The sequence below is a fragment of the Protomyctophum parallelum genome (assembly GCF_964188405.1).
Source record: "Protomyctophum parallelum genome assembly, chromosome: 17".
NCBI classification, from domain to species: Eukaryota; Metazoa; Chordata; class Actinopteri; order Myctophiformes; family Myctophidae; genus Protomyctophum; species Protomyctophum parallelum.
Genome location: NC_139719.1, coordinates 43,035,852 through 43,048,743, shown reverse-complemented (window position 1 = coordinate 43,048,743; position 12,892 = coordinate 43,035,852). Strand labels below are relative to the sequence as shown.

Sequence of the window (12,892 nt, the reverse complement as noted above, 5' to 3'; positions counted from 1 at the left end):
TCACTTGCATCAACATTATAAAACTATAGCCTTATTCCTAAACACTGTACTGTAATGTACTGTACTGTAACTCTTAAAATAACCATAAGGAATGTGTCTGGCTTATAAAAACTCACCTCCTTTCAGATGATAGAATATGAGAGCAGATGAAAGGACAGCAGTGCCATCTAGTGGGCAAGTTAGCTCATCAAAGGATTTGTAGTACTGTATCCTTCACTATAAAGCCCCGTCTAGCAGTGTTTGTTTTTGGCAGCAAATGTACATTTTAGTTTCAGTCATTAGTCTCTTAAAAACGTTTTCATTTAGTTTTAGTCACGTTTTAGTCACCTGGAATGTTTTAGTGTTTAGTCTAATTTTAGTCATGAGATTTTTGTCGACTAAATCTACAGTTGATTTAGTCGACTAAAATGTGTCACATCTGAGGGATCACTGCAAACAAAGCATTTGTGTGTTAAACAGAAAATTTCTGTTTCAGCATTGGACTGGAATACAGTATAAATCAGGCTTTAAACACATGCACGTTTAATACTACTGCATATTCATGGTTCAAGACGCCCTGCTCCCAATTAATGGTTGAGCCCTCTGTGGAAATATTGACCTATATATATATATATATATATATATATATAGACAAGAACAGGAAATCATCACATAGAGGAGGTAAAAAGGTAAAATACAAATAAAAACGTTCTAGAGACAGACACACAACGTGTATTCATTCACTATATGTGCATTGTGCATTCACGTTATCTGAAATATGTCTGGTCAAAGCCAGGCTAGTAATTAAGTAGGCTACAGTAGGCTACTTTAAAAGTAATTCATGTACTTTAACGTGCAGTGTCGGTAGGCCAATCAGAGGCAGACGGAGGCGGGGCGTCGCCAGGACGCTTGTGCGTGTCTTGGAGGAACTGTGTAGTACTGTGTGTTGTGTTTCCAGGAGGACACATTTATTGGTTACGCCACTGCTTTGTTTGAACAGTAGAGATGCGTCGAAGGAATCACTGAGCAGCTGTTTGACTCTAAAACCTTCTACAAGGAATCACTGAGCAGCTGTTTGACTCTAAAACCTTCTACAAGGAATCACTGAGCAGCTGTTTGACTCTAAAACCTTCTACAAGGAATCACTGAGCAGCTGTTTGACTCTAAAACCTTCTACAAGGAATCACTGAGCAGCTGTTTGACTCTAAAACCTTCTACAGGGAATCACTGAGCAGCTGTTTGACTCTAAAACCTTCTACAAGGAATTACTGAGCAGCTGTTTGACTCTAAAACCTTCTACAAGTGAGTATATTGCATACTTTGCATTGTTTATTGCATTCTCGTGCTGTGTGTGCGGCTGTCTGTCTCTGTGTTGTGGACACTCGATAGGAAGGAACTCATTCATCCTGTAGATGTGTCAGCAGAACAAAGGATTGTTTTACGTGTTGTTTTTATTGTCGTTTACGTTTAAGTAAAAGTACCAAAGTATCTTCTTGAAGTACCAAACTTAGAATTAGAAAGTACTCGCAAACACGCACGTTTTCAAATGTAGCCTATATAATACAATCAATGTTTTAAAAAGAGAATCTTTTTGAAAATAGCAAATCTACTAGCCCTCCAAGCAGAACCCAAATGCTACTGAAGTTTCTGACATTTGTTCGACCCAGTGCATTGGGTCCTGTTCCACGTCGTCCATGCCACCTGATTAAAACATTTACTGGCTCATGTTTACATGTTTACCGCCTCCCCGCGCTCTTTGACGATATTCTTCAGTATGAGGCTTTCTGAATATGTAAAGTATAAGTACCCATACATGCCGCTGCGAATATCTCCTGTGGCGCGGAAGCCGTTAAGTATTTTTAATATATGTTTGCCCGATTTGGAAGCTTGGATTCTTCTTTTCCTTCCTTGTTTATTGACACCTCATTGTACCGCCTATCTGGCTAGCTAGTGGCGCTATAGCTATGACACAGCAGATCAGAGGCAGGGACGTAGCCTCACAAGCCAACCGCACACCGGGAGGCGGTACAATAAACGGTAAACAAACAAGAAGAAATAAAGCGACCAAATCGGTCAAACAAAGATTAAAAATACTTAACGGCTTCCGCGCCACAGGAGATATTCGCAGCTGGATGTATAGCTACTTAAAGTTACCGAATTCAGAATAACTCAAGGAAAATAATGGCGTCACATGCCGCGGGTCCTATTTTAGAGAGAATCTCCACTTCCGTATATAGGAATTTCCATACGAAAATACAGTAGTGAGCAGGGACCCAACGTAAAACTCAACAAAATATCAAAAAAGTTTTACGTAGGGTCCCGAAAGGGGCTACAAATCTACTAGCCCTGAAACATGACTGAAGTACTCTCAACTTCCGCCGCTCGCATTAATGCAGACCAGCCTCTCCTCTTTAGCGTAAATAAAAAGAACGTTTTTGCTACTCACCAAAACAAAGGTGGGTTGTGTAATTAGAAAGCCTACTTTCCTTAGTGGACGCACTCTGAGCCCCCCACCACACGTATAAACTGTACTTTTTGGCCAGAAAGGGATTTTTTTACCGGAGGAAAAATATTCTCTATGGGGCAATTCTCTGGGCACAGTGGAGTATCTAAAAGTATTTTTTTTCCCGGTGGAAACAAAATCCCCTTTTGGCCAAGAAGTACAGTTTATACGTGGGGGGGAGGGGGGGCTCAGAGTGCATCCACTAAGGAAAGTAGGCTTTCTAATGACACAACCCACCTTTGTTTTGGTAGCAAAAGCGTTCATTTTATTTACACTAAAGAGGAGAGGCTGGTCTGCATTCATGCGAGCGGCGGAAGTTGAGCGTAACATAGCTCTAAATGCAACGCATTAGAGCTATGGACCAGAGCATTAGAGCTATGGACCAGAGCTAATGTAAATAGTAATGTTGTGTGTTCTTTCAATTCAAAGGGCTGTCTCGACATGAGAACATATACGTATGTCCTCTCTCCACCACACTGCACCTCAGCCATGGCTGACAACATCCTGGACCTGGATGCTGCCTGCCGGAGAGAATCACCAATGGTTGCCCACATGGCAACACATAGCAAGGTTGCCCACTTGGTAACCTTTGAGCATGGCATTGCCAAGAGGATGAGACTGGACACTGACCATGTGAGTGTGTGTCTAATGCCCAGGTTTTTCCAGCACCGCACCTTATAACCTCACACGATCCTCACAATCTGATTGATTTCAGTCATTTGGATTCCATAACGTGTCTTCTGTGAATGAATGCATGCTGCACGCTGAAAATAGCAGATCTACAAGTTCACAACACGTCACACTGCATTAATTTCGCTCTTGTGCCACTAAAATATGGGATGCCATGACATGCTTCAAAACTACGGGCCTACTAGCATCTACGGGCGTCTGAAATTCGAACCCCCAACCCCCCCCCCCCCCCTCCACGTGCACACTAGAACGTGTCAAGCTCAACAAGATCTAACTATTAGTACTGCGACAATGGCCCCCAGAAGTCGGCATACCCCTACCGGAGTTAGGACCAAACACAACATAGTTTTTCCTCATCTCTAAGGCCTCCCATACATGAAATGGATTCTTGTATAAAAATATTTTACTGCAAAAGTGGTGAAATTGTTATTTAAAGTTATACACCTCAAACTAAAAATAAAGCCTGTCCGTCTGGTGGTTGAGGCACTTAAAGGCATGTAGATTCACAATGGAAGCTCTGAGAGGTTCAAAACTTGGCATACTTGAAGCCAGAACATACCATTCTAGAAAAGACTGAATGTCAATATCTGAATGTCAATATGAGATATAGTCATTTGAACACATACTTACAGTAGGCGGAATTGTACATCTATGTAGATGTCTTCTCTACTTTGTAGTGACTCTGGAATGGATTGTCATAGCAACACATATGATGGCTTGTAGGAAAGGTGAGGTTCTACTGAATCCAGCAATACCAATTGTGTAAATGTATCTTGCATAATCGTGGAGTTATGGCACAAAACATATATGGTGTCCCAAACGGGGGGAAATAAAACTAATTAAATCTACAGTATCACATTAGTTTTATTTTTACTTCACTTATCAAGGGTGGGAAAACATAAACAAATCACTTGAGTAGAAGTCCCTAAAATGTATGAAATGTCTCAAACTTGAGAAATGAGAAATTGTGAACAAATAGATGCCGCTTCAATAGAGAAATATGCAAGCCTAGATTGGAACTACTAACTATTATTATCTTGCAGCACATGACCCGGATGTTCCCTCATCAAGCTCAAATCTCAATATTATCCTCATAAATATAAATAATCAAGTTATTCATTTCTGTTATTTGAGTTATTGTAGAGGTATGTTCTGGCTTCAAGTATGCCAAGTTTTGAACCTCTCAGAGCTTCCATTGTGAATCTACATGCCTTTAAGTGCCTCAACCACCAGACGGACAGGCTTTATTTTTAGTTTGAGGTGTATAACTTTAAATAACAATTTCACCACTTTTGCAGTAAAATATTTTTATACAAGAATCCATTTCATGTATGGGAGGCCTTAGAGATGAGGAAAAACTATGTTGTGTTTGGTCCTAACTCCGGTAGGGGTATCTCGAAAACTAAAGCACTTTTTGACTGTTTGTTGCAGGACTATATCCAATGGCTGAAAATAAACAATGTTTAACAATGTTAAACATTAAATGTTCAACTTTAAATTGTTGCCTCTTTCTTCTATAGCAGCTTGGCCAATGTTTGATCAGTTTTTATAGCATAGTTTGTTGATTACTTTTGAAACGGTGGTTAGTAAAAACAGAGAGATGTGTTGTGTGAGCCTCATAACAACACATCTCTCTGTTTTTACTCCCTCACACTGAGAGAGCGGTGACCACCGTGGCTCAGTGACGTCATGTTGCTGTTTTCGGTGGTCACCTGTTCACCCAAAACTGGACTATGAATGAATTGGCCTTTCAAAAGCCTTAAATCGTCACATCACTGTCATCTGCGGACCCCAGCAAACCATGTGGGGACCCCCATGGGGGTCCATCCATACGCACAGGTTGAGAACCCCATGCCCTAGAATATGCAGCCAGAATCCAGTGGTTAGTACCTTCTTGCATAACAAACTGGTTCACTGGCGGTGAGCGTGCCGGCCACGCCCCTCCCCCTTGATTCACGACGTGCCAAGTACCCAAATAATTTGCATGACAACAGGTTTACCTGAACTGTCCTCATACACGGTATCAAAGCAACACCTACCTACAGCCTGTATGCCTTTTTTTTAACCCATTCTGACCTGAGATCAGATTCATACGAGGTTTCCACTAGGACACACACTGGTCTGATTAACCCATTCTGACCTGAGATCAGATTCTAAAAATGTCAGTCTTTCTTCGATTTTTCAAAAATAGCAGACCTACAAGCTTGTAGATCTGCTATTTTTCAATAGCTAAAGCATAACATGATGCTAACACCAAAATGGGTTCCCATTCAGAATTGGTTAAATTCACAGCATTCCTTGAGAAGATGTACAAAATGTTTCCTGCTACTATTTATAATTGAGTTAACTATAATTGTGTAACATTAATCACACATTAACTCAATCAAGAAGAGGTTTTCTGATGCTGGTCTCACCGACACCGTCCGTCCACTCCTGTCATACAGGCTGGTCCAGCAGCTCAGGAAGCCTGCAGTTCACCCCCCTGCCCTCTGGGTGGTGCCGACGTTGCACTCCAGGAGGGGGACAGAAGTGTGCGTATGACTCCGTCGGGCTGCCATCCGGAAAAGATCTTTGACGCTCTCAACAGGCTGCGTCTCGACCGTACCTTGTGTGATGTGATTCTGTGCTGTGAGGGGCAGGAGATACCCTGCCACCGCGCTGTCCTGGCCTCCTTCAGCCCTTACTTTGAGGTAAATTAATCCAAGTTCAATTCAAGTTACCGTCCGTCTGGTCTGGGGCATAGGCTACATTAAAGGGACACTTCACCCTTTTTGCTAAAAAATATATGTTAATGAAATTTAGGAGCTTTAGAACACTTTCCTGGGGGTCTTTATGTGTGTAATATGTGGTTTTAGATATTTTAGATTGTAGCAGTGAGCCTGGTGTCTCTGATGTCATGGACACTGGGATCACTTACTTCCTGGACTACATGTGTACTCAGTAAGACAGACCTCCCCTATCCACAAGGAGGAGCAGTGCACCAAAGTATTATGGGAATTGTAGTCCAGGAAGGTAGTGAGACCAGTGTCCATGACATCAGAGGCTCACTGCTACAATCTAAAATAACTAAAACCACATATTACACACATAAATACCCCCAGGAAAGTGTTCTAAAGCTTCTAAACATCATTAACATATATTATTTTGCAAAAAGGGTGAAGTGTCCCTTTTATGTAAGAGCTAAAGTGTGGACATTTGAAGCCAAACGTTCTGCTTTCCAACAGGCCATGTTTACATCTGGCACGGAGGAGTCCACACAGGACAGAGTGACCATCAGAGAGGAACCCCAGATGATTGCATTGCTGGTGAACTACGCCTACACGTCTGAGGTGTCCTTCTGCGCCGATAATGTACAGGTAATGTGTTGCCATTAATGAGCATCAATGACCATCACCTGGGCACAGTCAGACACACACACAGCTCCCCTCTGCAGGCTTCACCTGTCTCATTTCTCTCCAAAAGCAGCCCCCCTAATAATAATAATAATAATAATTAATAATGTTTTTTAATCGATTTTTATATTTATTAAATCGATCATATGTATATATGCATATATGTCAGGATTAATATATCGATATACGATATATCATTACATGCCCAGTTACCATCATCATAAATAAACAGTCATTGGCTGGGTTTCTCAAAAGCCAAATTCCAATACCCAGAATCTCGGCTACTCGCTCACTCGCACTCAGTCACTCCAGCAAGGTGGTGTTATGGTGGAATTGGTGACCTGCTGAAATATGTGACAACCGTGTAGACAATCACATGATGTAAATGTGTCCTAATGTCAATTGTTGCAGTTTGTTCATTAGCAGAGTTCAACCTAACTGTATTTAGGCCATGTATTTAAAGACTTCCATGTAATAGTTGTGTGAACAAGATGGTCACATATTTGGCAGGTCACCAATTTCACCGTCATTTGCCATGCTGGAGTGAGCGAGTGTGAGTGAGCGAGTGGCCGAGATATTGGGTATTGGAATTTGGCTAAAGAGTTGTGGTGTAAGAGTTGCAGTGCTGCACATGCTCTGTTGCTCCTCTTGGCCGCACACAGAAGCCTGTGAACATAGACATTCCGTGCATAGATGTGCCACACAATGGTAGGCCTCAGGCCTGGTGTAGGCCTCAGGCCTGGTGTAGGCCTCAGGCCTGGTGTAGGCCTCAGGCCTGGTGTAGGCCTCAGGCCTGGTGTAGGCCTCAGGCCTGGTGTAGGCCTCAGGCTTGAGGCCTGGTATGGTAGGACAACTGAGAGTAGGCTCTCTTTACTCTTTAAAATGTACTCTTTACTCTTTAAAATAATTATATATATATAATTATATATATATATATATTTGAGGCTTAATCAGGAGATGTAGTAGCCACAGGATAATCTAAGCGGTGGATATTGCTCATGTCTTTATGTATGTACATTGTCTTGTTATTTGTGTTTTGTATATGTGTTTCTGCATACTTGGCTGCTGTGTCGCAAGACAAATTTCAGTGTGAACTGACAATAAAGTACTATATCATATCATATATATATATATATATATATATATACACACACGCACATATATATATATATATATATATACATATACTCTTAAACAATGTGATAGACAATTATAAAGTGGATTGATATCATAAAAGAATAACCAAAATACTTTTTTTCTTTAGTTTTTTGTCCTTGTCCATTTTGTTTGTCTGTATGTTTTGGTTTTTGTCTTGTTTTTTGTTGTGTTTTGTCTTGTTTTGCTTTTGTTTGTTGTTTTTGGTTTTTTTTTCTGTTGTATTTTCATACTTTATAGCTTTCTTGAATATTAAAAGGCATTATAAGCTGAGGCTTCTGTGTGCGGCCTAGAGGAGCAACTGAGCATGTGCAGCACTACAACTCTTACACCACAACTCTTTGAGAAACCCAGCCATTGTCTCCATGTTTGTCCTACATAGCATCAGTGCTTACATTTATTGTTTTCTTCATTTGTTCTATAGGCCCTGCTAGCGGCGTCAGACTTGTTGGAAATCGTGGGTGTTCGAGAGGCCTGCTGTGAATACATGAAAAACATCAAACGTTGGGTAAGGATTTGTTGCTTTTCATATTGAGAGGGGTTTGGGGCGTATTGTTGCTGTTTGCGAGGGGAAGATGGATGGAAACCTCATAACTCCATTTTTGAGGTTTTTGATTTTATTCCATAAATCAGTGCTATTATTGACCACCCTTTATGTCTGTGTGTTGTTTCGAAAGTATTGAACCAATGGAAAGTAGTAAAAAACGCATTGGACAAAACATTTATTTACAGATACATTTATTTTCTTGCTTTCTTTTTGCACTTCAGGAGTGCAAAAAGGCCACCGGTCTCCCGTTAGGCTCTGACGTGTATGTGGACCCCGAGCATCCCACTCTAGGTAAAATGTTGATGCGTCAACCTCCATCGGAGATTGAGAATTATTTGGACCCCGACCATAAAAACAAGCTGTTAGAGGGTCTCAACAGGCTGCGTCTCAACAGTGTCTTGTGTGATGTGATTCTGTGCTGTGAGGGAGAGGAGGTGCCCTGCCATCGCGCTGTACTGGCCACCCTCAGTCCTTACTTTGAGGTAAATACATTTACGTTTATTGACCTGCTGTAGCGTTCTTAACATGGCTTTTATATGAACTGATCTGAACTGATTATGTCAATGAATTGTTTACACAATCTACATAAGGGTAGGCATGTCACAGTGATTAGGGGACAATTAGGGGCATGGACACTCAAACCATTGTCCTTTCCGACCTGCACAGGCCATGTTTACGTCTGGTATGAGGGAGTCCACACAGGACAGAGTGACCATCAGTGGAGTGGAACCTCACACCATTGGAGTATTGGTGAACTACGCCTACACTGGTGTGGTGGGCACCACAAAGGCACATATGCAGGTAATGTACAATGCGTAATAAACCTAATTTTCAACATTATTGTCCTATATTTATCGGTTCTTAAAGGAGAATTCCATACTAAAAGGCTTTCTTACCTTTCTTTGTAGTTGTTACGTCCCCGCCAAAGACGTCCAGGTCTTATTTTGTGCAAAAGCTCCTTATTGGCTATTTCCCCTACCATAAGCCCTAAATGAAATGCATTGAATTGAATGGGATGTATGGGGTGTTGTGCTAATTCGCTTATTTCCATCGCTCAAAATTATATATTTTTTGTATATATCCTCTCTTCATAATGTAAATAATAACCCAAGCGGCACACTTTACTACTTATTTCGATGGAAATAAGCGAATTAGCACAACACCCCATACATCCCATTCAATTCAATGCAATTCATTTAGGGCTTATGGTAGGGGAAATAGCCAATAAGGAGCTTTTGCACAAAATAACACCTGGACCTCTTTGATGGGGACGTAACAACTACAAAGAAAGGTAAGAAAGCCTTTTAGTATGGAATTCTCCTTTAACAAAAGAAAGGTGAGGATACCATGTGAGGATACCTACTCTAGGGGACACGGGGAGAACATGTGAGGATACCTACTCTAGAGGACACGGGAGAACATGTGAGGGTACCTACTCTAGGGGACACTGGAGAACATGTGAGGATATCTACTCTAGGGGACACGGGAGAACATGTGAGGATATCTACTCTAGGGGACACTGGAGAACATGTGAGGATATCTACTCTAGGGGACACGGGGAGAACATGTGAGGATATCTACTCTAGGGGACACTGGAGAACATGTGAGGATATCTACTCTAGGGGACACGGGAGAACATGTGAGGGTACCTACCCTAGGGGACACTGGAGAACATGTGAGGATACCTACTCTAGGGGACACGGGGAGAACATGTGAGGATACCTACTCTAGGGGACACGGGGAGAACATGTGAGGATACCTACTCTAGAGGACACGGGAGAACATGTGAGGGTACCTACTCTAGGGGACACTGGAGAACATGTGAGGATATCTACTCTAGGGGACACGGGAGAACATGTGAGGATATCTACTCTAGGGGACACGGGAGAACATGTGAGGGTACCTACTCTAGGGGACACGGGGAGAACATGTGAGGATACCTACTCTAGGGGACACTGGAGAACATGTGAGGATATCTACTCTAGGGGACACGGGAGAACATGTGAGGGTACCTACCCTAGGGGACACTGGAGAACATGTGAGGATACCTACTCTAGGGGACACGGGAGAACATGTGAGGATATCTACTCTAGGGGACACTGGAGAACATGTGAGGATACCTACTCTAGGGGACACTGGAGAACATGTGAGGATACCTACTCTAGGGGACACTGGAGAACATGTGAGGATACCTACTCTAGGGGACACGGGAGAACATGTGAGGATACCTACTCTAGGGGACACGGGAGAACATGTGAGGATACCTACTCTAGGGGACACTGGAGAACATGTGAGGATATCTACTCTAGGGGACACGTAAGAACATGTGAGGATACCTACTCTAGGGGACACTGGAGAACATGTGAGGATACCTACTCTAGGGGACACTGGAGAACATGTGAGGATACCTACTCTAGGGGACACTGGAGAACATGTGAGGATACCTACTCTAGGGGACACGGGAGAACATGTGAGGATACCTACTCTAGGGGACACGGGAGAACATGTGAGGATACCTACTCTAGGGGACACGGGGAGAACATGTGAGGATATCTACTCTAGGGGACACGGGAGAACATGTGAGGATATCTACTCTAGGGGACACAGGAGAACATGTGAGGATATCTACTCTAGGGGACACGTAAGAACATGCAAACTCATTGCATTTCATAACGTCACTTGTTACGTAGCCATGTTACCTGTTACGTACGTCATCTGCGGAACGCAGCGAATCAGGTTGGAACCCAACCCAGGCTACTATATCGGTGCTTAACAAAGACGTGTTGTTAATTTGTTCCAGGCCCTGCTAGCAGCCGCAGTGATGTTTGACGTCACGGTTGTTCGAGAGGAGTGCAGTGACTACATGGTGCACCATGTTGTGGACATGAATAACTGTGTGGAGATGTACTGCTTCGCCGAGGCCCGTTCCTGTAAATTCTTACAGACAGAAAGCCTGCATTATATCGAGGAACACTTCAGTGTCGTATACCAGCAGGTCAGTGATTTGAGGCTTACTTCGTTTTTTTTGGTTTCTGCTATAACTTCGTTTTACAAACGTATTACTCAACCAGACCTGAGTAGAAACAGTCAGTCACAGAGATTAGATGTATTTCGGCGACAGTCACATGTCCATTTCACTTAACAAATCATCTATCACCAGTGAACACCTTCCAGGTCGAGACAATGTGACTTCAAGTATGAAATGGTAAATGGTGCATTTATATAGCGCCTTTACCCAAATCGCTTTACAGAGATTGTGCATTACATTCACCCATTCACACACACTTTCACACTCCGATGGCAGCGGAAACCATGCAAGGCACCAACCAGCTCATCAGGAGCAATCAGGGGTTCAGAGTCTTGCTCAAGGACACTTCGACACTAACTCTGGGAGGAGCCTGGAGGTTTGAACTGGCAACCTTACGGTTACCATCCAGGCACTCTAACACTGATCCACTGCCGCCCCAAGTATGAGAACAGGGTCTTCATCTATCAGCTAATCTACCGTAGTCTCTTCTACCAATAGGAAGCGTTCCTCTCTCTCTCCGTGGAAAGGCTGACGGAGGTTCTCTCCAGTGACCATCTGAATGTTCCTGAGGAGGACATGGTGTTTGAGGCTGCCATGCTGTGGTTAGACAAGAGTCCTACCCGCAAGCAGAGCTTTGGACAGGTCAGTCATTTCTTTCTGCCTGTCGATACGTCAGGGGTCTTCTATAAATACAAGGTAGTTTCTAGAACAGAGCCCTCAGCCCACTGCTTGCTTGACATCTATAATGTGTTATAACTTGCTGGTATTATGCATGTTTTTTTATTATTTACTAGTCCAACTGGATATTGGGTGAAACACATTATACTGTATATAATATTGTTCTGTGTGTTCTTAAAGGTGTTGGAGCACATCCGTCTGCCTCTCATCAGTCCCTCCTACCTCCACACTGTGGTTGAGAGTCTGGAGGTGGTGAAAGAACAGCAGGGCTGTCAGAGGTTCATCTCTGAGGCCAAGGGGGAGCAGCCATACTCTGACACAGCACGCCGTCACCCACGCAGTACCACCGGTAGGTACCCTGTTGAACATGTGCCATTTTTGGACATACATATCTTGGTGTTTTAAAAGGTGACGAGCTGAAAGTCGACATCTCTCCAAAGGCCAGCATGCCCGTCTGTGAGATATGTGGTCTCTTTTCATGAAATAAACTCTTGAATGTACTCTGTCTGAGCTGCTCCTTCTCCCCCAATGGATGCAGTGATCGTGGCAGTGGGAGAAAAGCGCAAAAGGAAAGGCGTCAACTCATTTGACAGCTTCGATCCCCTGACAAAAGAGTGGAGGACAGTTGGAAACTTGCCCATGAAAACGGACAGTCCTGCCATGGTCGTCTCAGGTGAGAAGTTGGTCGACTCAATCCACTTGTCGATCAACTTTTGTCTTGCCTCTGAATTCAATAAATGAAAACTCTATTAGCGGACTCGGGTCCATACACAAAGTAATAATAATAATAATTATTATTATTATTATTATACACAAAGTACAAACGAATAGACATAAAAGAAACATGACGGGTAAGAAAAAGTCATTAAATGGATGTAAAATAAAAAAATAGTACACAACTTAACCCATTCTGGGCGGGA

General features: G+C 42.8%; 1 protein-coding gene across 1 annotated transcript; it reads left to right on the top strand.

Annotated features, from left to right (window-relative positions):
* Positions 1-2,971: 2,971 nt before the first annotated feature.
* On the top strand, positions 2,972-12,454 carry LOC310874784 (kelch-like protein diablo; the record flags this gene model as incomplete). The annotated part of the gene is made up of 10 exons (XM_083787648.1): positions 2,972-3,115; positions 5,617-5,862; positions 6,397-6,528; positions 8,144-8,227; positions 8,488-8,748; positions 8,933-9,067; positions 11,067-11,261; positions 11,793-11,936; positions 12,153-12,321; positions 12,381-12,454. 10 exons carry the CDS (start codon positions 2,972-2,974, stop codon positions 12,452-12,454), a joined length of 1,584 nt encoding a protein of 527 aa, XP_083643774.1.
* Between the last annotated feature and the right edge of the window lie 438 nt (positions 12,455-12,892).